Below are 25057 nucleotides of genomic sequence, written 5' to 3' on the forward strand. Positions count from 1 at the left end.
AATGATACTGATTCACAATTGAATGTTTTATATATAAACAAATGTGTCAGATATCAATATATATATATATTGATATATATATATTGATATATATATATATATATATAAGGATTACAAAAACTATACTGAACTGATGATACAATTTATTCTTCTTTGTTGTTTAATGCAAATAACATAAAATTTAATCAATTGTGAATCATTGTTCAATTTTATAATTTTTTTATCTTCCATATATTCATTATTTACTTTCTTGTATTGTTACACAAAAGAAAAAGTTGATAGAACTAAGTATCCAATCTTCGTTTATAATTATTACACATACGAAGCACTTAAATGCTTCTTAATATATCATTTTTATTAAAACACAATAGTGTTTCAATTACGTTAAAAATTACATATTCTTCAAATGTATATGTATATGATAAAACTTCAAACTATTTTTGTTTTTATCATTAACATAAAATAATTAAGTGATTAAACATCTCGTGTTGCATGATTGTAAGTGTTGCGATACCTTCAAAGCCCTTACAATATGTGCATGAATTGAAAAATGAAAAGATAAATGGATGAAGACAATATTAAAAAATTTCTTATCTACGATCTCTATATCTATGATGATCCCGAGAGGATCGATGATCACTATGTCGACTATGCCGACTTGCCGTTCTCCATAAAAATTCATCTACACTTCTTTCGTAGCTGCGTTTTTCAAGTGCAGAAGCAGCTGCACTATAATCAGGTGGTAATGGTAGTCCATCGTAATACCTGGGTGGTGGTGGTAGTGGAGGTAGAGAATCATAAGGATGAGGTACAGCATACGGAGGTAATGGAGGTAATTGATGTTGCATAGTACGCATGTAATCCGCGACGTATGCTTCAGCTGCTGCAGCTACACCTAATCCAGGGCTACCATATCCCCTATAAAATTCATAATTACTACGAATATAGTGTTAAGTTTACGGTAACAATAATTTTAAACATGCACTGTACTTTGAATAAGGAGAATCGCCTCGATTAAACCAAGTAGCATATCGATGATGATGATCCCTCGATCCTCTATGATCATTACCAGCCAAGTAAGATCCCCTAGCTAAAGAAGCTAAACGAGATCGTGAAGTTAAGAAGAGTCTACGACCCCTACCACCCCTTGATCGTAAAAACCTGGAACTGTTATTAACAGCTCTATTGTCCCGATATGAACGAGATGACTTCGTGACATGCTTTGCTGCTTCCTTAGATTTTCTCAAAATTGGAGTCATTTCAATACCTGAAATATTTATTACAAATTATAGAATACAGTATTTCGTCTTGTTTAGATAGAAGTTGTATATGAGAATTCTAATTTACCTTCATCCTCTGGAAACAACCTACATAATTCTTCTGCAACTCTAGGCTCAATTTCTTGTCCATCTCGTCCAATTTTTACTTGCTTACCGTCATTCCATGGATTATATAAGTGCAACGTTGCTGTAAATGGTAATTCTTTCCTACATATCCAATCCACTTTAAATACACCACCTAAAGCTTTAGCTGACAACCCAGGAGGTAACACCTAGAATTCACATACATTCTCTTTGTAATAATAAATTAGAGATTTTCTAAAATTACTTTTATTAAGTATGTATACAAACCCAGGAAATAGGTGCTCCATCTCTTCTAGACTCTGTGCTAAGTCGTGCAAATCCAGCAAATTTTCCCGATTCTTTTACAGAAAACACAAGAAGAACATTTCTTGATTCCCTATAAGCTTGATTTAAGTTGGCTTCATTTTGGGGCAATGTACTCCATACACCTTTGGCCTTTGATAGCGTGACATTCTCGGCATTATTCGATTTGATGATGAAAAATCTGATAAAAAGAACTTTAAGACATGTTCTTGGCATTTACATTAATATACTTATATAAACATTTACAAATACTTATTAAAAATGCTAATTCACAACTAAAAAAACATAATTTGTAACAATTATACATGAAAGGTAAAAAATATACACATGAACAACCAAAATACTTGTATTTCAAAAAGCAGCCAACCTTGCATCCCTAAATAAGTAATTTAATTTTGTAGCATAATCATAGCTCTTAGCAATTCCTTTGCTCTCCTTGGATCTTGCACGTTTTGTATCAGGACTAGATGATTTAGAATCTCTTGATCTGGCACGCTTTCCCCTATTCTTCCGATTACGCTTATTATCTCCACGTGAGGATTTTGTTGAAACAGAGCTTATACTGGGTTGACTAGAATCAGAATTTGAACTACTGGATGAAACTTCACTACGTGTATCGTATGTTTCATCAGCAGCAATTTTTAATTCATCTACTATGTCATTTTCTCCACAGCTCAAATTTAAGTTGTCTCCATCTGTATTATTGTCCATAATTTCACTTTTTATTTGATGTTCACTTTCACTAAGGCTCAAAAGTTTCTCGTCATTTGTCCCGTCATCCAGGCTTTGTATCTCTGGATTTTTCGGGCTTTCTTGCGCAAAGCCAATGCAGTTCTGGCGCCTTTAAACCTTTTCTGAAACGCAAATATAAAAAAGGACTTACTAGATGGATATCCAGTATGCAGTGATACTTGTCCGAGAACAATATCATATTTGAACGGATCTCGTACGTCTTACGACAATTACACGGTAGAAAATAATGCATTAACGTTTTTAGTATATAAGAAGAAAAGTTCAGAAGGTTGCACATGAAATCCGATTTAAAGTCACTGTGGTAAAAGATTAAAAAGTCCATTCGTCAAAAACTTTGACGTTAAAATTGTCCTTATGCAGTTTAATTAAAACATTTATGAGTCTCATAGAAGTTTCCAATATACATCTACTATATTCACAAGACTTAGAGTACTTCTTGCTTCAGGTAGATACAAATTATGCCTAATAGTGCTAAAATTTTTGTTTCGGTAGAAACAATGTTTAGCAAACGAAAACAACTTCTTTTTTTCTCTTTTAGCAATTCACGAGTATATATGTCCTTGTATAAGTTAAAAATAAATAATACGCTTTAAACCATGGAGGTTTCCTTTTTTATAATTTAACAGTGTAGTACACAATTCTTGTTGCTCTATGCAACGCAAGTATCTCTTTCAAACTTCGTATATAAAAGTTTATGGTAAAGTTTATTACAAGCAGACGGTTCGATCTTGCTAAAGTGTGCTTATTTTTAGCCTGTTAATGTATGAAGGCGAGGAGTCTTTGATGTTTTTCTGTGTCAGACAATACAACACATCGAACTCGTTTGACGTCTCTATGCAGTCTTTTGAAACGCGATGGCTATGCCTAGGAAAGTCCGTTGTAAATAGTAATTTTAATAGCAACATCAGCACCACAAAACATACTCGAAACCATCGTTTCCGTCATTGATTTTATCAAAAAAGTTCATGGTTTGCAACATAAGTCCTTGATGTTAGAAGCCCTTTTAGACAGCTCGTACACACTTACGTGCACACTCGTTCTTCACTAACACACTTCGCACCTCACGCAAGAATGCTCAATGATTATCATATGGGTTCAACAACTATTTCTACTATTTCTCCACACGAAATACACAGGAGACTCGCACAGGAAATCCTGCTTTTTTTTCATGAAAACACAGTAAACGATTATCTCCTCACAGAAGAGTAAACCACAGCGTCCATTATGTGACGTGTCCTACGATCGATAAAAACGATCATAACTGAAAACCCCAGGCATAAAGCTTTGACCAACCCTAACCAAATTCGTTGTTATTATTTTTTTTTATTCTATGCATATGAATTTCCTCGTAAACGAGTGCTAAAAAAGCATAGTTTTTCAAATGCGTAAAAGAACATAAGTTTAAATTAAAATAGCAAATTTTTTGTATTAATATTGAAATAAATTTTTGAAATGTCACAAAACTATATCTCTATTGTGTTCTTGAATTATCTTTTATGCAGTGTGATTACTCCGCTGATAAAATCACGATGCATCCAAATGTAAAGTAATAAGCGTGTAAAGCAAGCAAAATGGACTAAAAGATATTTTCTATTCAGAATTTCTTGAAGTTAAAGTCCCTAGTACCGTACAAGGGTCGCCATCTTTAAAAAGGATGACGACCATCTTGGACCATTTTTCACGGGTTGTTGACACGGGCAGATCACAGCCGGTTGTGAAAGTGTTTCGCGATGTAAAATCGTATCGTAATTAAGTCGGAAATAAGTAGTGGTTGTTTAGAAACCAGAATTATAAACGATACCGGTTCACGCGTTTAAGATTATCATGCAAGAATTATTATACATGAAAGTGTAAAAAAATTCGCGGTAACGAGCGTCTGTCACGAATATAAGCGATCTTGACAGTGACGAATGTATAGTCTTATCGTATTTACCCGAAAATTTTTAAAGAAATTATTTTTTCGGGTGTGTTCTTCCGTATGAAAAAGAGCCGACTTATTAAAGTGAAGAAGATACAAAAACATTGGAAATACATCTTATAAAGAAAAATGGTTTCGTGCACATGGTGACACCTCTGGTTAGTTTATGCTTTTTATAAACAATTTGACATATTTTGTTTCAAAATAATTACGTTCGAACGCGAGTATTGTTTCCACCGTGAATTGAAAATCGATCATGAAATTGCGCGTTGAACAAAGGAATCTCTGATTAGTATTATTGCGAAATTTTCGCAAAGCTCAAATTCACTGGCCTGCACCTTTCAATGGCGAAATACAACGTACGTTTACTTGAATTTTTATAAATATTATTAATTACTGGTAATACATTATAAGCATTTTATAGTGTCTGCAGTTACATTTTTATTTTTATATCTGCGCAATGTTTACCAACGACTTAGATGTGTATTTATCCATCGAATAACGTTTGTAACTTCGTTTTTCTATTGCTGTTCATCTCCAGATATAAAATAAACGCGTTATCGTGATAAATATTATAAAAAGAATTTATAGAAATGAGATATGTTCTTTTTTAATCGAAAAGATGTTAGATAGTTTTATCTAATGACATGAAAAAGGAAGTGAAACTTAATATTATATGTAAGCTTGCAATCAAATATAGAAATTATTCCGCGAATCAACAAGAATTTAAAACAAAATTACAGTTTATGCATATTTATTAAATCTAGTTAATACACTGGAATATTAAAAACTCTTAAATCTAATATAATTAGAAATATTACTGTTCATCTAATGAACAAAATTATCTTATGAATGTGTCATAAGATTGATACATCATGTCACATTGAAAGATATGAACAATGTGTTGATATATTATTAGAATTTTAAAACATGTTTGTAAAAGGTTCTCTTAGGTATTCTATAATAAATATATATCATCTCATAATCAATATAATGATTTATTTATTCTAAATGGGCTTCATTGCAGTCATAAAAGCATATCATGCTACATTTATAATTGATTACAAATATTTCAAACTATTAACAAGAGATAATACATTTAAATTAATGGACAAATATTTTAATTAAAATGTGAATCCTTATTGAAAATTTAATGAATATAAATTATCAAGTATACAGGGTGTATAGTAAATTTTTATAAAGCTTATTAATTTATTTGAATTAATGAACGAATGTTTTAGTATTTATTTAACAATAAAAAGTGTGAATATCAACATATAATTTTAAGTTAATTTGATTTGTTAGTGCAACTATATATTAATTTAATTGCCATGAACTTGTCATATAATTTTATACAAAGGCTACTAACATTTAAGTACAACAAAATGAAACCATCATATTTGAATTTTACATTTAAACTGCTGTAAAAAATTGTGTAAATGAGTGAAAGTTTGCTACATTAGCTTCATTATTTATTTTAAGCTACATTTAACTTTAACCTACTATTACAAAGGCTTACACATTATATACAGAGCATATAATATAAGATTATAACATGTGCATGCTTCCACTTTTCATACTTCAACTACAGAGAAAGGATTCAAGTATTGATTGCAGGAGCATGGTGTGCTATGGCAATGGGAGGAGGGTGAAGCCCAGACAAGACCCCACCTCTATATACTATGCCTTCCATTTAAGTCTAACTTAAATCATTTCAGACAATCACAGACAGATATACCTAATGTAATCCCATAATAAAATGCTTCACTAATGTTAGAAAAGGATATAATTAGTATTGTAAAGATGTATTTTGTGTGTTGACAGAGTAATAACCTACATAAATGTTTAATAGCTGTAAACATTAAGTTTATGAACCTTAAATGCAAAAACATATTAATAATTACAACCAGTGGCAAATTATACTGTTGGATTAATTTATGTAGAATCCATTATTATTATATATTATTATCATGTTTTGTTTTCAGATCATTATAAAAAATGATTAATAAAAGAAATACATGAATGACAATGGGCTGAAATATACCAGACTTTAAAACTCTTATAACTTTTATACACGAGGGATCCAGGTATTAATATTGTACTATATATATGCATGTGTACGTGTGTGTGTATATATATATCTTTCTTATGTTCTTTTCTAAAAATTATTGTTAAATTGCAGAAGTAACAAAATAAGTTGATCTGAGTACTTTGCAATCACTTTTCAATGTGTCAAATAATTGACTTTTATATTTATTATATAAGGTATAATAAATGTAATATTATGTATTATTTTTCTATAAAGGGAAATAAGTCATGGCAACAGTGGAAGAAAAGAAACGAGTTGGCGGCTCAAAAGTTTCAGCCATTGCAAACATCTTTCAATCAAAACCACAATTAGACAATTTAAGCCATAGAACTAATAATATTCTGTCAGATGGTTTCAAGGAACCAGCTGTGCCTTTAAAAGAGTCTCCTACACAAGTCACAGTTGTTAGAACTGAAAGTCACGTAGCCCGTTTTAATAATGCACGAGCACTTTTTGAGAAACTCGGAGAAGAGAATAAACCAAATAAACCGTAAGTACATACAGCAGATTTGAAAAACAAATACAAGTAAAGCATACAATGTGTTGTAAAATTGTTTAAAAATTTTGTTTAGGGCCGATCGAATTGCAAAACCTAGCAATTTGCATGGTTTGAGATCGCGTTCTAGCTCAGCAAATTCTGGATCAGGTTGCACATCTCCAGCTAGATCACCTCGTCCTCGGTCTCCATCACCTCCAGGAACCAGAGACCATTTGAGTAATTGGAGTGCAAGTGTACCAGCCTTAAATGCTGAAAGACATTTTGAAAATGGTCACAATCATGGTTTGGATAATATGGCAGATAAACATAAATCACGTGCAGCGTTTGGAAAATTTGATAAAAATTATGGCAAAGAAAATCGTTTAGATGATCGCCCAGAGAAACCAGAAAAACCAGAAAGGAGATTGAATTCAAAGGAATTAATTGAAAAACAAAAAAATTGGACTAGCCATTTTTCTAAAACTAGACCAAGCAGATATAATTCAGATCCAAATAGATCTGTGGTTCAGAGTTCTTTAAATCAGAGTGCAAATAAAGTGAACATTGAAACTACTTGTGTAGGTAACGCACAAAATGTAACAAGTATTGATAATGAAGCAAAAAGACCCACAGATATTTCTAGTAATCCAGCAACAAGATCTGCAAGCTTTTGTTCTATTAGATCATCTGCAATATCTCCACCTCCACCTCTTCCACCAACAAGAAATTCTTCTACTTCAAATGCAAAGAAGGAAAGACCAGCTAGCATTGCAGCTGTATCTCCTTTAGATCTTCCTAGTAGTCCAGAGTATGCTACTATAAATAAATATTTTGATACTTCACCAAGTATACCGGAGTATGCAGTTGTACAAAAAAATACAAATGTACAAAATAAACACTTCCAAAGAAACCAAGAACAACGGGAAGTTTTAAAAAATGCAGTTACTCCTACACCAGAAAAGGCACAAGAAGTGTCTGTACCAGAATATGCAGTTGTACAAAAAAACAGTGCAGGCAAAGTGCATTCACGAAATGCGGACATATCAAAAAACACATCTGTTCAACATTCAAAAGGTTTCAACAATGCAGAAAGTGGTTTAGCTTCAAAAAATGCCCTTACAAGCTCAAGTATTGATATTTATTCACAAACGAAATCACATATTTCCTCTTATGAAAGAAATTCTGATATATCTAGTCCGACGCGGAGTATGTCGATTGAGAATATTCCTAGTATTGCATATGAAAGTAAAGTAAAAAAAGATAGTGACCTACTTGATACTGTTGAGTATTTAAATTATCCTTCAAATGCTATACGTTCACCGCCCAAAACTTCTGAATGGAGAAATGAATGGTTGGCTAAAAATGACGAAATTCTGAAGAAAGCAGCAGATTTGAAAAATTCTAAAGAAGTTTTAGATGTAGAAGTTAAAAACGAAATCGTTAAACCTGATCCAAGACCAGACTGGGCCAGACCAAGTGTAAATACTGTAAGGAAGAAAGATAATTTGATGGACGAAAGGAAAATAGAACCATCAAAATCTCCGGATCCAGAATTAAGACCATCTTCTGGAGGTACGGATAGTGCTTCTTCTAGTATGAGCTCCCCTAGCTCCCCTTCTAAGGATAGTAAAGAAGAGAAAGCAGATAAGGAAATGTCTGAAAAATTTCAAGCGGGTATAGTATTTGTAAATTATTCTCAGATAATAAATTGACATCTATAAAACGTATGTAACATTTACATCTTATACACGTTTAAATACTTAACTTACCATGAAACAGGAAACATATATACAAAACACACAAATCTAATTTAAATTCGTTAGTGAAGTTTGCTTTTTGTTTTGATTATTGAAAAATAATTCTGCAATAATATATTTAAATATTGTTATTTTACTGTGGCAGTGTGCCAAAATACTAAAAAGTAAAAGCACAGGAAGAAACTCTCTCCTCCTTCCCCTTTTCCTCCTCTTCTTGATCTTAGTTCCTCCTACCGGTTTCAACAGTATTATTTATAGAAATCTCTGTGTATTCTGTTCTACCTCTGTCTGGTTGTACTTTACAGCATTTCTTCAGAAAAGTATTTTACACATTTCAATTATCTTTTTGTCAGTGTTTAGAAAAAAAAGAACTTTCATTAAAAATTAATTATTATCACCAAAATATTTATTTTATAGAAAGTGAATTTATAGAAAATAGACACTAATGATATATAAATCAATCTGATTTACTAAAAATAATTTTTTATGAAATAAACGAAACTTAAGTGTAATTCAATGTTCTCTAATATACTTTTTGAATCTTAAATTTTTTTAAAATATTTTACAATATTAGTGCTTCTCAATAATTCAAATTTTAATTAAAAATTTTGTTTGTTGAAATAATTTACCAAATATGCAAATTTTTTAATGATATAGCCTAAAAATCTTTTGTGTAAAATATGTATATCACTTCATGTGTTGTATTAAGTACATTTTTATCAAAGGTTATATATATTACAAATGTTGTAAAGTATTTCAAAATATTTACGCTTGTAGTGTTTTTATGAAAAAGACAGTATTTTATCTCTTATTGTGCATTTTCAATTCTCTAAACTATTTATTATTCTATATACAAAATATTCAAGTATCATGTGTCTACGACTACTTTGCATTGATTGTCGAGGTATTTTCTGTTGTCCTTTTTTGAAACTTTATTTATACTTTATTTATATATCATACTACATGTGAATTTTACAATATTATATAATTTTATATTTTAATATTTTACTTCAAGGTCGTAACAGTTATGATTTGGAATCTGAAGAGCAAGAAAAACCTGCAACATATACAGAATCTATTCCTGAGAAGGATATTTCAGAAAAAAATTCAAGATTTAATGAACCAGACACTACCACAGTTATTCGACGTTCTCATGTACGTGTTGACCTTCAAGCTGCCGGTCTGGGACACCGGCCACCATCTGTTATCAGTTCAGATCAAGAATATCCACCGTTAGAACATAAAGATATACCAATACCTTCACCATATGCAAGGAAAATACAACAAAATCAAGAAGTTTCTACACAAAACAATGAAGGTAAACCTCAAATGAAAGCTAACATAGAAGAAAATGTGTTGATAAAAACTGACTCAACTAAAAGTTGCCATAATAAAATATCTCAAGATAGTAATCACGATCATGCAAGAGCGAATTCAGTGATCACAGAAGTAAATCAAAATGTAGTCTTAGATAATAATAAGTCAAAATCAAATATTACCAATGAAAGGCATACATTTTCTGAAACTGTATGTCAGAAAACTGTATCTAACGCCAAAAATGATCAAATTAAGATTTCTGTGCGAGAAAAGCTAGCAAAAAATAAGGAAGAAGTATCTGGGAAACGTTCAAGTTTTGCTGAAGTTGATAATAGAGTAGATCAAACAGACAAAGCCATTTTAAATACAAGTCAATGTCCAGCAATTTCAAATACTCACGGTAGTGAGAATTTATTAGAGAAACCTATTAATAATGAAGCCGAATTAGATGAAGCAGTATACCCAGCAAATACATCTAAATTTGTATCAAAAACTGGTAGTCAGAAGGAATATATAACACTAGCAGGAAATACAATACCATCGTCTAAACCCACTTCTCAAACAATAAACAATATTTTAAATAGGAGTATAGAAGAATCTGATCAACCTCAAACAACTTGGGAGCAGGAAAAACAGAAAGCTGATCAATTGGCGAAATTACGATTACAAGAAAGTACCTCCACAAATGCTGTTCAAAAAACTAATATACCTCAAAATGTGTCACCTGCTGTTATACCTCAACAACATACAGAAATGAAGCAAGTGAATGAACATATTACATCTGAAAGTAGTCTTCATGATGACAGTGATTCCAGTGACACTAAAACTATTACAAATTTGGAATATGCACCAGTAATGGATGTGCAAAATGTTAGTGAACAAAATGTCTGCAAGACTGCGATGGAAACTCCTAAAACTAATGTTAATCAAACAGTTCCTATAACACCAGATACTATGACAGCCGATGAGGCAGAAAACTTATTGAGTTCTCGGTAAGTTTATAAACTAAAGAATTTATAATATGTTGCCAAATATAAATTGTTATAATAATTAATACAGTTTGTGTTAATATAAACAAAAGCCTACATAAATATAATGCACTAAAATTTTTAAATAGATTTTTTTTATACATGTCTATATTTTATAATTATGATAATTCTAGTTGTGTAGCAAATAATTTCATGGCAACTTGCAAGCAGCTTAATAACTTTTATTTCCTTAGTTTAAATTCTAATATTTTCTTCTATTTGTGTTTATTTAAATGTGACCTTGAACAAACTTATAATCCATTGGGATGAAATGCAGTATCCTTGAGAAAAAAATAAGGTGAGTTCATTGAATGGTTAAATGTCTACTTCATTGATTGTGATATTAAATTGTGAAAGAACAATATGAATTATATGAATAATCAATTAGACAAGGATCAGCTTTGTTGTCGGATGAGGAAGCACAAGAAATAGCAAGGCTATTATCTCCTACTACAAATGCTGAAGCTGTAAGTGAAGAGAATGCTATTGATAAAAATAAAGAAATGGACAAAGAGAGGGAGAGGGAAGATCAAGATAACACACCAGATTGGCTGTCTGATGTCCTGTCTGCACCTGATACCAGTCTTATTAATAGCACCACTAATGATTATAGGTGAATCAGTTTGGTCTTTTACGTTTCTTATGTTCTATAAAAATATTTTGCAGCTTGTGCTATGTATTTATTTTGATTAATTTCATTAATTGCACATGCGTGATGTGATTTAGCACAAAAGTGTAATAATGATTTAGTATTTAAAAAAAAATTAAATTTTTGCGTTTTTTAGTTTGTCCCATAGATCACGTAGCGATTTAACAATAGACTCGTTAACGGAGAGTCAAGTGGGTTCTGTAACAGGCAGTGAAAGTGGTCTGCTTGGATCCGTTAGTAGTTTAAACGATACTCATGAAACTAATGACGATACAGAAACTGAACATCAAGATGAGTATATTCCACCAACGCCCGGCAAAGTTGTAAGATCGCACACAGATAAAACCTGTTGGAATTAAATTTACTTCAAAGATATGGTAGACACGGTAATGTTTATTCAGGTGCTTGTGGAAAATGGTGTACATTATTTTGAAGACGGTCATTTTTGGATGGAAGTTGCTGGAATACCAGAATCGGATGAGGAGAAAGAGGATTATCCGACAAATTTACCTGTTAAAAAAATGACTAAAGTTTCATTCGACACGGGACCAATGAAAGTTTATTCAACACATTCGGTGAACGAGTATGATCGTCGAAACGAAGATGTGGATCCTGTTGCTGCAAGTGCCGAATATGAACTCGAAAAACGAGTGGAAAAGATGGAGGTAATTGTTTAACATCACTATTGATCAACTGAATACAATATTTCATTATACATATACATGCAATTAATAAAAACAATTTATTAGGTCTTCCCAGTGGAACTTATGAAAGGTCCAGAAGGTCTTGGTTTAAGTATAATTGGAATGGGTGTTGGTGCGGATGCAGGACTTGAAAAATTGGGTATATTCGTCAAAACCATCACAGAAAAAGGCGCAGCTGCACGAGAAGGCAGAATACAAGTAAACGATCAAATCGTTGAAGTGGATGGAAAATCTTTAGTTGGCGTTACACAAGCTTATGCAGCAAGTGTTCTTCGTAATACTTCAGGTCTTGTGCGTTTTGTGATTGGCAGAGAACGCGACCCAAACTCTGAAGTAGCCATGCTAATTCGACAAAGTCTTCAAGCCGATAAGGAAAGAGAGCAAGCTAACTCTGCAAGGTATAATTGATGATGAATCAAAAAATTAATATGAAATTTTGTTAAATCAATTCCCAATGATGGTTTATCCTTGCTCGCCAATGCCTATGACGACAACTTATGGCCACTTCAATGACGGCATGAGGCCTCTTGGGGTACTGAGGGAAACGAATTTTTTTATAATTATATAGTATTATTAAAATCGTTTAAAATATTCTAATGTGAATGTATTGTTTGTTATTTGTATAGAAAACTTAATTTTTCGGACGCTTCGCCCGATAGTCAACGAGGTGGTGAGGATGTATCTGTTGGAAGCATGAGTGCAATACCAGGTTCTCCAGCTATGTCATCATGCTCCGAAGGGGAACCTCCCCAAAGTCCTATAGAAAATTACTTGTCTGCTTCCGGTCGGAGTAGATCTCCTATCATTAGTTCATCAATAGCACCATCTGCCACTACACAAAGTGATGTTGACAGTTTAAGACTGCTTTTACAAGAGGTATCGTATTTTTGTCAATAAGAAAGAAGATATGTAATATAAGAAACGTGTGTATAAATAGCTTGTTTTGTGCATAGTAATTGAAGAATTTTATTTAAATATTTTCTTATTTCTAAGTTTTTTTTTCACTGTTATAAGAATTGTTAATGAGAAACATTCACTGTGGTCTCGTTACTTATCATTAAGTAGTCTTAGTTGTTTTGTGTCTTTAATGTTTGTGCAATTTAATGAGACAAAAAATTTTAAAAAAGAAAATCAGTGACTTTATCTTAAGTAAAAGATATTATGATTTTATATCAGAGCACATTTGTTACTTTATTATTGCACGAAGTATCTAGTACCATATTCATTTTTACTAGTTTTTATGAAATATTACTATGTAAAATGTAAATCTGTATGGAGCTATGCACTATAAGGTATTGTATATATGTATATATACATATGTTACTTAAATTATGTTGCTATTTTATGTACACATGAGCACACTTTCATAGGTTTATAGGCGTGAATATATTTTTGGTTTTGCTTATGCACTGTGTTCGTTGTTCGCTGCTTGCAGAGTCAATATAAACTAGCATTAGCAGATGGAGAGGTGGAAAAGCTCAAAGCTAAGGTAATCACATGAGATTTTTCACGAAGCAATTTTATATTATTATTTCCACGGCAAGAAATTATTTTCCAATGTATAAAACAATTAATTCTTGTTTGTAACATTTTTGTGTATATCACATGCTTCCTTTTATGAAATTTTGCACAGCTTAATGAATACTTTTATTATTTTATTGTCTTTTTATTATTGCACATACTGTATGTCCAAGTATTTGTCAAGCATTTGTGTATATATACTTTATCAAATTCAATTGTGTCATTTTATGGTACAGTTGTATTTTATTGCAAAATTTTTATTTGTAGCTTGTAGATTTGGAAAACAGTGGTGCGGGTAGTGAAGAATATGCGGCAAAATTGCGTGAATCAGGTTTACGACTCCATGAATCTGAAAGAAACTTAGGCACTGCTAGACAGGATTTGGCAATGACACGAGAAATGCTTTCTCAAGCAACAGCACAGAATGCTGCTTTACAACAAAAATATGCACGAGCAAGGAGAGCAGCACGCGAATTGCGCGCGGATATTGCGGCTCGAGATGAATTCTATCAACAGTTGTTGCAAGAGAAGGACACAGAATACAATGCTCTTGTTAAAAGTTTAAAAGATAGGGTATGTTATCGGTTTTCATTAAAAAGATAGGACTCAAAGAGCTTCATGAATATGAATATATCTGGTAAATGATGAATTATGAATAATTTCAGGTAATCACGTTGGAAGTGGAACTAACGGAAACGCAAAGAAGGTTTGGATTACCAGTGAGATTGCCGTACGATGTTACAACAGCTAGGATAGTCACACCACAATTATCGCGTCGTCAGTTACCTCCTCTTCCTTCGTCAACTAGCTGCCAGCTTTCAGACACAGAAACATCGGATCTCAGTAGTCCTGATGATGGTGATAAAACTGCAACAGTGGAGAGAAAATTACCACTTCCATTGCCAGTAAAAGAGGAATTAGACCGAGCAGTACCTGCTCATCGACTACTCGACAATTCTGCTGGGAAAAGTAAAGCTGAACTTGCTAGCAGAGGAGGACTTGCAAATCGACAACTTCCTAAACGATCCGGTGGCCTTAGCAATAGCAGTTCTGTACGCATGCATTGTTTATAATAAATGCAGAAAAGGTGAATATTTTCTGAACAAAATTATTCTTTAGGATTATGGTTTGGACGAATCAGGTGATAATACTGACGAGGATTCATCTTCGAAGCTTCTTTCTCAAGACACTAGTAGCAGGTCTCCAAATGATTTGACATCGAAACAATCAAATTTGAGTTCCTATTCCAGTAGTTCTTCGATTAGTTCACTGAAAAGTAAACATATGGAACCTACGCATCCAACGGCAATCCGACAGCATAGTACTATTAGCTCTCAAGTCAGAGCTATGACAGAACAAAGTTGGCCACAGTCTCAAAAAAGTACTTTCCACTTCTGTAACTAATCTATGTAAAACTTTAAGTATAAAATGTTTATTAATTCTCCATAGATTTAACCGGACCACCAGCATCGTTAGCCGAACAATTAAAGCAAGTTTTAGCAGAAAGAGAAAGACGACTTGGTGGAAATGATATGTCTTCATCGAGAGAGAGTTCTGGTGACTTTAGTGATTTGAATAATCCACATAATAATGATCCAGCTTTGGTTACCCATCATTTAGTGGAAGAAATACGACAAGCTGTAAACGAAGCCAATCAGAGAGGTAATGTATTTGACAATTTAATTTAATAAGTCCATGCTAATAAGGCTCTTTGTAATGTATTGTATATCTTCACAGTAAAAAAAGTTACTATTCCTTCGTCAAATATAATTGGTAGCAGCGCCACACCCTGGCACCATCCAGGTAGTTCACCTTCCAGTCTATCTTCTGGTGGGTCAGTGAGCCCACCTGCTGTTGATCCTAGTCCATCTAAAACAGGTATTACAGGTGTCAAAATACGGTCCAAACAATAAATGATTCTTGATCCCTATTTTTATTTTTTTACACATTTTGTTTATCATAATTCTACCCCTTCCATATATATAAACATTACGAATTTAGATACGAGTGAAGTTTGGTTGCCTCCTCATCCAAGCGACTTTGGTTTAGGTGACAAGAAATCTCACTTTTGGCAGAATGCACCAGTCACAGATTGGTCCAAGGAACAAGTAAGTCATTCTTACTTAAAAATATCTTATAGAATTATGAACGAAAAGACATCTATTAAAAACATTATCTACTCTTTCATTCTTATAAGAATACTACTCGTAATTTAAAAAATTGTATTAGGTGTGTCAGTGGTTATCAGGAATCGGTTTGGAACGTTATGCACCACGCTTTTTGGAAACTGGAATTAACGGTGGAAACCTTCTACGACTTGAGTCACGAGACCTCAAAGCTTTTGGTATTTATGGAGAAGAGAAGTCTCATTTGAAACGAAAATTAAAAGAACTTAGGGCACAGGCAGACCGAGAACGTAAGGAAAGGAAAGAAATTGAGCGAATGCGGCGAAAAGCGGAGAAGGCTGCAAGGAAAAAATAGTCTGTGCATACAATTATGTATTTGTGTCCTTTATAAAATGCAATAGTATTGCACAAAAAGTTGGTGACGTATGGAAATCTTATGTACGATATTCCAACGATGTTCGTAATGTATTTTTTCAATTCTTCCATCTGTATTTAATTCGCTAGTGCGTATAAGCATCCACAGATAAGTAAATGTTCTCTTTCGGATTTCTTATTATCCGAATTCTTAAACTTTAATTATTTATACTCAGTTATAAAATTTTGATCTTTACATTTTTGCATTTATTTATAATCTTTGTATTCATGTTGCTTCATTGTTCTTGTAGTATTTGTATTAATTATTAATATTTATGAAGTGACAATGAATGCAGCTCGAGAAAAAAGCATGTATAATTGTGAAAACATGCCTACTATGCCAGACGTATATACGTGATATGTATTGTATAATATTCAAGCCATTTAGATAAATTGTAATAAAACTTTGATTATATAGAGTTTTTTTTTTTTTATAATTGTAAGTATATACATTGTAGTGACAGTTTCATGTTACTAGAACACATTATTTCTGTATTTATTTTTACTATCGTTTTGATCGTGTAATAACAATTTGTCACAACGGATAATACAAATGCTAGTGAAATAGGATTCTAATGTAACTATTACTGCAAGAAAGTGACTGTTCTTTAGTATGTACATCATTGAACTATCAACGAATTTGTAATTATCAATACGGTGTGTGTTATAAATTTCATTGTAGATTGATCGAACTATAAAATAATTATATTCATCTGTATTTATTCCATCTAAATTTGCTCAGACTATATTTCACGACACCAACAAGTTATCATTAGCATTTCTTTTATATGTATAAATGAAATATTAATGAGATCATATTATGCCACCGTTTTTAATATATTAAAATTTTACTTTTAATCTTACGAAATTTGTATTATGCGTATCAAATAATAGAAATCCGCACAACGTCGATTTTATTGCAACAATAATTTTTAAGTTATGTGATGAATTTCTTCAGCGTTTTGTATACTTTAGACATTCCATGCGATTTTATAGTTTTATCTTTATTAACACACAATTAGAACAAGTACTACAGAAGCTTTTGTGCTTCGAACGATGTCCCTATACATGCGTGGATATTCTACGAATACATTGTGTATTAAATAATGTATGTGAATATAAGATTAGTAACCAAACGAGAACGCGTACTGAATGTTTATTCAAATAATTATGGGACCCCCTTGGGTATAATGTAGACAAACGTACCTTATTGTACGTAAACGTATTTATAATAATGTTAAAGGTTTTGTACAATGTTAAGTACTTTGTTTCAACTTTGTATCGTTTTTTTTTTCCTTTCAAGAAGAGTATGTTTCTTTCACGTAGAAAAATTAAACAAACAAAGTATTTGGCATTGATACATATTGTACATATTACATAATGAACGATCATCACTAATATTGTAATCTACAGAAAATGAGTATGATGTAAGACGTGTAAAAGGCATAACTATAGTGTCATAATATCTTTATAGAAAATAGTTTTTCATTTCCTAATTTAAGCGTTTATCAAAAGTCCTCCATTTTTTAACAGTACTATGTATTACGATACCTTAAAAGCAATTAATACTTGTTATTTTTGTTGTTATGTACAACGAAATGTGGGAACTGAACTCGAAAGAAACAACAAATTATAAAAAAAATTCTTATGTCTCAGGGTAATCCTCATCAATATGTTTCAAAATACATATATATGTTCAATGAATAAAAAATTCTTAAGGATCAGAACGTCCTGCAATTCGTTTTTAAATAATATTGCAATTTTGTAGGAGCAGACGTTTGATAAAAACTGACTGATTTACAATAAGTTTTTGTAGTTGATTTTTAACGAATGGCTTAGGTATGCGACTTAACGAAACAACATTTGTCCAAAAGTAATAATCTAGCCCAAGAACCAAAACTTATACACCTTTATGGAACTGCATAATATCTGAATGTTTTTCATACGTTTTTCAATAATTTTAAATTATTGCTCATAAAAAAGGAAATTATGGTTCCATAGATAAAGACGGAATATCACAGTTGCGTAAACAGCAGCTTTTTAATAATGTCTGAAAAGTATTGTCAACAAATACTCTTAAACGTTTTAATTAAAAGTAATTCATACAGTACATTCGTAGTTTGTTTTTTACCTAATAAATTAAACACTGTGAGAAATTTTAATTGTAATGTACATTGTATATGTATCCAAACCATAAATCGTAAATACAATAATAGAACCTTATGTATCGTTGTATTTTTTTTTTTTTCATCAAACTATAACAAAACGTCACTCGGATTTAATTCATCAAATACATGTATATTATGTACATATGCATTTCGTTGTCACACGTTACTGATATATAATATAAATTGTTTAATCGATATTGTCCGTTATACAATAACCACAGTCGCGTAAAGTAAAGAAGGAATCGTGTCGACGATCATTTAGATTATTATATTTGTCGACTTTTCTGAAATTTGTTTCACGACCGAAGTGAAAAATGCCGGCTATAGTTATCAAAGATTATACTTGGCGACAAACGTCGCAATTCGTGTTGTTAAACATACCTCTGAAAGGCCATCCAACAAAGGTAGACGTGTTCGTAATCGATAATTACGTGAAGGTATCGGTACTACTTAATTCTTATTTGTGACAAATTACACTACTTAACTACAAATGATAAGTGACAAAGAATATCGTTCGATACAATAATAGGTCAGTTTTCCACCGTTCATATTGGAATTGTTCCTCTGGGCTAATATTGCAGAAAAAGAAAGTAAATGCATTATTACCAATGCAGAGGCAATACTTTCTTTGCAAAAAATAGATATTGGCCAAGAATGGCCTACTCTCGACAAACAAAATATAGATAAAAATATTCAACAAGAATATCGAAATCGAGCTTTGGAACGTTCTCATGCGAACGCTAAAGAACGCGCAACACTTAGACAGGGTTGTTACAGCTTTACGTTATAGCGCTGTATATTCAAATTAACTTGAACTCGATTAATTGACCCGTAAATCACAATCATTTTTAGAAAAGCGTCAATATTTACAAAAAGAAGCGGTGAAAGAACAAATCAACATTAATACTAGAATGCTGAATAAGATAGACGCAATACGGGATTCTCACCGGAAGGAAGCTATGAGGGAATTCGAGGATTGGAGATCGAAAGCTGAAATACCGTTTCTTTCGGACGCTGACGGAGAGATACAGGAAAATAGAAAAGCTTACAAGTAACCGAGCTGTGAACATTATAATTTCAATTTTCAGTATCTTTTTAATCGACTAACGATAATCGTCTACGCGTCCCTTTTCTTACAAGACCACCGTTAAAATGGTTCAAAGACAACGATGATGTGCTAAAATCTCGACCAATGACCAACGATGAAATATTCGACAATATGCCCGACAGAAAACTTCAGTGTATTGAATTTCCCGTACCGGAAGCGACAGAAGCATCAAAGAGTACGGATAAAAAGGAGAATACGGTAGATGATAAACAGATTCAAGAGGATAAGAATCCAGAAGTTAACGAAAAAACTAAGGTGACCGAGAAAGAAAGTAGTTTCTTCGATAGCACGGACTCTAGTTCCGATGATTCTGAATCGGAGGTTGAATATAAACTACATAATTTCGTCAATGAAACGAACGGGAAAGAGTTGCGTAAGTTTCGTGAGAAAACGAAGAACACAAGACCCGGATTAGCATCCGTAAAAGCTGCTATAAATGGCAAACCTGTGAGAAGAAACAACATATTCGAAGAGCCTTCAAAGTCAGTTCCTTTACCGAGAAAGAATTGTACCATTAACGTTACGTTTTCGGAGCGAAAGTTCCCTACTCCGGCTAGAGAAAGCTCTCACCTCGAAGAACAAGAAGTATTTTTTTCTTTTTTCAATTCTTACATCGACAATTTGAGTCGATATAAACACAGAACAATACCGTTGACGTTCGTTTAATTGCAGTGGCTGAAGAAGCAGGCAGAAGCGAGGCGCAAAGTTGGTTTCGACACGGAAGATTTGCGTCCGGAAGAACGTGATCCGCAATGGTTGAAAGACAAAGGAGAGTAGGTTTAACGCTTTGCGAGAGCGTCTTTTCAATGTTACTTTAATATTATTATAATAATATCAGATTATAAAATTATTAATATTATTATATCGCAATGATAATGTATCGCTACGATCACTCGGGCGACGCAATCTCGTGGCAATAATTTCTCTGACAAACTTGAAGCGTTAACAAAGATGGAAATTCTCTTAACGAATTTGAAATCGACGAATCATTTATCTTTACGTTTCAGTGAATTTTTCAAAGTCGGAAACTACTTGGCTGCTATCAGCGCTTACACATATGGAATTAAGATTAGCAATCAAATGGCATCGCTTTACGTGAATCGATCGGCAGCTCAGTATGCTTTGGGGAATTATTGCAGATGCATGGAAGACTGCTCCAAAGTAAATTATTCGAACGATAATTTAATTTATAAAATTATACTAGTCATAAACTGCTCGAAATGGTTCATGTTTCCGAACAACTTAACTTGTACAAGTACTAACATTTATAAGATGTCGTATTTGACAGGTTCAACTAGTCTTGTGTGAGAAATTAGGGTAATTTGAGCAAACAGTTTAACATTCTTCGGCATTCATAAGTTTTATTTGTTTCAAGATATATCGGTGTATCTATAACATATGAAATCTTTTAAGATAGTGAATATTTCCTTGAACGATAAAGTAATTTCAGTTCGTGATTCTTCATTTATTTCGAGTAATGTAATATACTTACCTAAAATTTCAACGATGGATTATAGAATACGCTATGAAATAGAAAAAGATAAATTAACGGTACTCTTATTCGTTTCGGAATGTGTAATAGTTGTTCTCGAACGAATCGTGTACAGTTGAATTTTTCCCTTGTAGGCGCTGGAACTAATGGTGCCGAAATGCGAAGGCAATCGAGAATCGAGGGCCAGGTGTCACGCTCGACGGGGCGCAGCACTCTGTAAATTGTCCTCTCCTCAGCATGGCATTCCTGAACTAGAAGCCGCCCTAAAATTGATGCCGAACAACGAAACCATCAAACGCGATGTGCTAGCCGCGAAACAATACTTCGATATAAAAGATTAAAATATAAGTAAGTAAACCAGATCGTTGGATGAATAAAAAAAACAGATCAAAGTATTGTTTATGCGAGATAATTTTAAGGAAGATTGAATATAAAAAACGTAACCTTACCTAAAAACATCGATCGTTTATTAATATCGTACAAAAAAGAAAGAAACAAAATACAATACCTTACACTAAATTAGAAAAAATATCACAGACGGAAATCCTGAAGGGTGATTAAATCGAGGAACTCGTGTTACAACTAAGCTTACAATTCGCATTCATTTTACCGCTAACTATACCGTTATTTCGTCACGCACTTGTAAACATCATTTTGGTACCCTTTAATCTTAACGAAATACTAAGAAACTATTTTACAATATTCTCGTAAAAACGGATGTAAATCTTTCTCGGGGGGGAAAATATCGCCTTTAGATCCGTTTTGCGTCGCGATAAGAAATTTCTCCGTTAGGTGGAATCAATCGAATTTGATTAATTTCTTATCGACGCATCCGCACTTCGTATGCTCCAAAGCGTGTATCACTTCGTGATGTCTGTCCCGTTGTCGGTCGATCGTGTGCTTCACCATAAAGACAAGGCTGACGTTTCTTGTCTCGATAGGCGCGCAAATCTGTTTGGGATCTGGACAGCATCCAGCACCGTCGCAACGCGTCAAAACTGTTGCAGCGGGATAGAAGACCTCGTCGGGGCTAGGACCAACCGTTAAAAGCTCTGTCACCGGTACGGCTCTCGGTTGAGGCGAGGAACAGCGAAATTCGTGCACCAGTTGCACGTGATTGAGAAACCCGCTATCCCTGTACAACAGTGAACGATCGTTTAACGTGTACGTCAAAGTCACGTGTGATTAATATTATACAATTAAACGTTATATTACGCGTAACACAACGTTACCTGTGGTGTCGCCCGATCGTGGCAGAAGCAAGATGAATGGAAAACAACAGTAAAACGAAGCTTCTCATTTTTAGATTGTTTCTCATCGGTCGGTGTGTGTTGTCTCGCGAACGGAACGTTGAATCAAGAAACCTACTTCTGTTGGTGGTTCTATTCACTCCGATAGATCAGCCGGGATCGCTCCGGGGTCGAAGACTGCGACTCTCTTCTGCGATCTGAATTCTTTCTCCCTCTATATATATGTAACTTTCATCCTCGGCCCGGTGCCCTCTGCGTCCCCTCCATCTCTGATTTCACTTCGTCTCTCCTCTTCCGATCTACCACTCACCGTATCGTTTTGTCCTGTACCGCGGCGGTTCGCACTGTCTCCCTCTTGTTTCTCGGTAAACTCGAAGGAGGGGTCGAAGCAAAGCGTTCCGAGAACATCGTGAAGATAACTATAATTACAACTAGTGGGTCCTGCCTCCCGTTCGAGCCGAGACCGTGTTACGTCGCGTGACTAGCCATCCTTTCCTCATCGATTGTCCCCCTTCTTTCTCTCGTTTTCTCCTTTCTTTTTTTGTACTTTGACCGCGCCAAATTTCCGGCTAGTCGTCAGTCAAACCGATCGTCCTCGGTTCGATTTTCTTTTTCGTGCGGCGATGCATCGCGCCTAATTTTCCTCCTTTCCAGCCAATTTTCTCGCAATTTTCTCGCCGATCTCTCTCCCATTCAACGGTAAAACGTGCACGTTGTTACCCTAAATAATTGAAGGATCGCTCGATCGAATCCCTAATGTGTTCGGTGGTCCCGAGAACCTAATCCCTTGATTGCTTCGAGCGGTGCACCGTTTCGCAAATATTTATTTTTCCGTCGAGCGGTTTCACGTTCAATATTCATCGAGAAAAACGAGAAGAACTGTAAAAATTCGGAGGTGTAATACGAAGAACTACTCGAGCTAACTGTATGACGTAAAGTGCTCCGTATATCCTTCGATCTGCGGCGTTATACGATGCGACAGGTTGCAGTGAGTCATCGCGATGCAGCCGTCTGCCGAGTGTCTGGTTGCGGCAAGGTTCATTCATAACGTTCCTCTTTTCTTTTGTTCGTGGTTTTCGCAAAATACCATAACGTCGTACGCGACAATCTCGTGCGTCACGAGACGGGGCACGTCCGCGTAACGAATATACTCCGTAAACGAAACGCGAGAGTGGTCATCGATTGCTCAAATTGGGGCCCGGGTTACACGAATATCCGTTAACAGTACGATTCGTGGAAGTGACTCAACAGTATGCGGTGTTACGAATAATCTATGAACCGTGGGCGAAATTTCGTGCGTAGGTGTACTCGACACCGATCGGTGACCTTGAAATTGCCGTAGCTACTAATAATAACCAACGATTCGACAATTCCTTTCGTTTTGTTTCTATTTCTGCTACGTAACCGATAATTCATCCGTTAACCCCTGGCTGTTGGGGTGAAACAACCGTTACGCAACCGATAAAGTGGAATCTGTTTGTGGCGCATAATGCAATATGTTAATGCAATATGTTAATGCAAGATTAATCTGTTACGAAACGAAACGTAAGCTAATTGAATTTATTGTTTGGATAATATTCAAAGACTGCCTAATATTCAATCGCCTGGACAGACGACTGGTCGATCAAATATATTATAACGCTCGACAGAACGGTGCAAAATAGCTTAGAGGATCGAGTCGTTGAATTCTTTGGGTCGCATGACTCTCGACATCTACGAACATTTGAACACCTAATTCTTATTTAACCAATACTCTTAGAACATCGAGTTATCGTAAATTATCCCATTCTTACATTTAGTATCCGTAGACGGTTAAAGAAATTGAAGAGTATGTAACGAAGTTCTATTTATAGCGGAACAATGAATCAGTGGCTTACAGGAATACGCACGGGAATAATAGCATCAACTCTGACCACAATCAGAATCACGAATAGTAATGGTCAATTATTTCTCCGGAGGGATATCCCCGATACGTCAATTGAATCGCTCGTTGTGTAAAGTAATCCTGTTGCACTATTCTACTATTAATCACGCGACTTATAATAGTAATCGAGATGTTGCAACGGTGCACTGGAAATCCCTAAAGGAGTGTCCAATTCTACTTTCCTTTTATAGAGGAAGTCGAGATGGAGGAGCGTCCAATCGTAACAATCGTAACAAAGTATAACAAGTAACTCGCTACTTGATCAATTTCTCGTTAACTGGCGCCCCGTGACTTTATTTAAACTAAAATGTTTCGTATAACATTAAACTCTAATCAAACTCTGAGACTCTAGTCCTCGGTTACCAATGACAAAACTTACGATAGTATTCTTATTACTTAATATATTTAACAATTGTGTTCCTCTATTATTACGATAAATCTACTTTGCGCATAACATACAGAGTCAAATAAATGAAAATGCTTGAGTGTACACGCGAGAATACGAAACACGATCTTAATAAGATCGTAAGACAAAATTGAGTGGGTGGCGGATTGCCAAAGTGACTTACGAACTTCTGCTCACGCACGAGGAACCGCTAACGATCTTGAAGCAGAACTGGTCGGCCGATGATTCACGTGAATCGGCAATCAAACGTGACTGTTCCTTGCTCGATGCATATTTTTAGAATATAAA

The 25057-nt window shown here is 34.0% G+C and overlaps 4 protein-coding genes across 10 annotated transcripts; 2 read left to right on the forward strand and 2 right to left on the reverse strand.

Moving 5' to 3' along the window:
- Positions 1-213: 213 nt before the first annotated feature.
- Positions 214-2744, reverse strand: Ythdc1 (YTH domain containing 1). The gene is made up of 5 exons (XM_076303942.1): positions 2035-2744; positions 1632-1848; positions 1348-1552; positions 991-1267; positions 214-918 (listed from the first exon to the last, which is right to left on the reverse strand). The coding sequence occupies exons 1-5, from the start codon at positions 2376-2378 to the stop codon at positions 591-593; spliced, it is 1371 nt and encodes a 456-aa protein (XP_076160057.1). The 5' UTR covers positions 2379-2744; the 3' UTR covers positions 214-590.
- A 1379-nt stretch (positions 2745-4123) lies between these two features.
- Positions 4124-18626, forward strand: Spn (protein phosphatase 1 regulatory subunit spinophilin). Of its 7 annotated transcripts, none has more exons than XM_076311129.1 (19): positions 4124-4496; positions 6324-6425; positions 6644-6917; positions 7000-8579; positions 9678-10971; positions 11285-11305; positions 11396-11620; positions 11793-11979; positions 12058-12321; positions 12406-12758; positions 12987-13236; positions 13796-13849; positions 14149-14454; positions 14547-14933; positions 15001-15262; positions 15331-15543; positions 15619-15759; positions 15883-15989; positions 16111-18626. In XM_076311129.1, exons 3-19 carry the CDS (start codon positions 6655-6657, stop codon positions 16360-16362), a joined length of 6159 nt encoding a protein of 2052 aa, XP_076167244.1. In that variant the 5' UTR covers positions 4124-4496; positions 6324-6425; positions 6644-6654; the 3' UTR covers positions 16363-18626. The 7 variants fall into 7 exon arrangements, with proteins under 7 accessions (XP_076167244.1, XP_076167260.1, XP_076167279.1 ...); XM_076311145.1 differs by having other exon boundaries at positions 15931-15989; XM_076311164.1 differs by having other exon boundaries at positions 7000-8477.
- A 277-nt stretch (positions 18627-18903) lies between these two features.
- LOC143149174 (dynein axonemal assembly factor 4) lies at positions 18904-21576 on the forward strand. Its single transcript, XM_076316342.1, has 8 exons — positions 18904-19026; positions 19119-19356; positions 19442-19640; positions 19730-19844; positions 19887-20282; positions 20370-20470; positions 20705-20858; positions 21324-21576. The coding sequence occupies exons 1-8, from the start codon at positions 18904-18906 to the stop codon at positions 21528-21530; spliced, it is 1533 nt and encodes a 510-aa protein (XP_076172457.1). The 3' UTR covers positions 21531-21576.
- A 64-nt stretch (positions 21577-21640) lies between these two features.
- LOC143145903 (uncharacterized) lies at positions 21641-24551 on the reverse strand. Its single transcript, XM_076309715.1, has 2 exons — positions 22422-24551; positions 21641-22324 (listed from the first exon to the last, which is right to left on the reverse strand). The coding sequence occupies exons 1-2, from the start codon at positions 22505-22507 to the stop codon at positions 21988-21990; spliced, it is 423 nt and encodes a 140-aa protein (XP_076165830.1). The 5' UTR covers positions 22508-24551; the 3' UTR covers positions 21641-21987.
- Between the last annotated feature and the right edge of the window lie 506 nt (positions 24552-25057).

The sequence above is a fragment of the Ptiloglossa arizonensis genome, chromosome 1 (genome assembly GCF_051014685.1).
Source record: "Ptiloglossa arizonensis isolate GNS036 chromosome 1, iyPtiAriz1_principal, whole genome shotgun sequence".
Classification (NCBI taxonomy): domain Eukaryota; kingdom Metazoa; phylum Arthropoda; class Insecta; order Hymenoptera; family Colletidae; genus Ptiloglossa; species Ptiloglossa arizonensis.

Excerpts from the sequence above, each read along its gene's own strand:
- Spn (XM_076311129.1), top strand. The coding sequence starts at position 6,655 with ATGGCAACAGTGGAAGAAAAGAAACGAGTTGGCGGCTCAAAAGTTTCA. Across the intron at positions 14,455-14,546 it reads TTAAAAGTTTAAAAGATAGG|GTAATCACGTTGGAAGTGGA; the intron begins GTATGTTATCGG and ends GAATAATTTCAG. Across the intron at positions 15,760-15,882 it reads TCCTAGTCCATCTAAAACAG|ATACGAGTGAAGTTTGGTTG; the intron begins GTATTACAGGTG and ends TTACGAATTTAG.
- Ythdc1 (XM_076303942.1), bottom strand. The coding sequence starts at position 2,378 with ATGGACAATAATACAGATGGAGACAACTTAAATTTGAGCTGTGGAGAA. Across the intron at positions 1,849-2,034 it reads TACTTATTTAGGGATGCAAG|ATTTTTCATCATCAAATCGA; the intron begins GTTGGCTGCTTT and ends TCTTTTTATCAG. Across the intron at positions 919-990 it reads GGCGATTCTCCTTATTCAAA|GGGATATGGTAGCCCTGGAT; the intron begins GTACAGTGCATG and ends TGAATTTTATAG.
- LOC143149174 (XM_076316342.1), top strand. The coding sequence starts at position 18,904 with ATGCCGGCTATAGTTATCAAAGATTATACTTGGCGACAAACGTCGCAA. Across the intron at positions 19,845-19,886 it reads TTCAGTGTATTGAATTTCCC|GAGAATACGGTAGATGATAA; the intron begins GTACCGGAAGCG and ends ACGGATAAAAAG. Across the intron at positions 20,471-20,704 it reads TGGTTGAAAGACAAAGGAGA|TGAATTTTTCAAAGTCGGAA; the intron begins GTAGGTTTAACG and ends TTTACGTTTCAG.
- LOC143145903 (XM_076309715.1), bottom strand. The coding sequence starts at position 22,507 with ATGAGAAACAATCTAAAAATGAGAAGCTTCGTTTTACTGTTGTTTTCC. Across the intron at positions 22,325-22,421 it reads ACGATCGGGCGACACCACAG|GGATAGCGGGTTTCTCAATC; the intron begins GTAACGTTGTGT and ends ACTGTTGTACAG.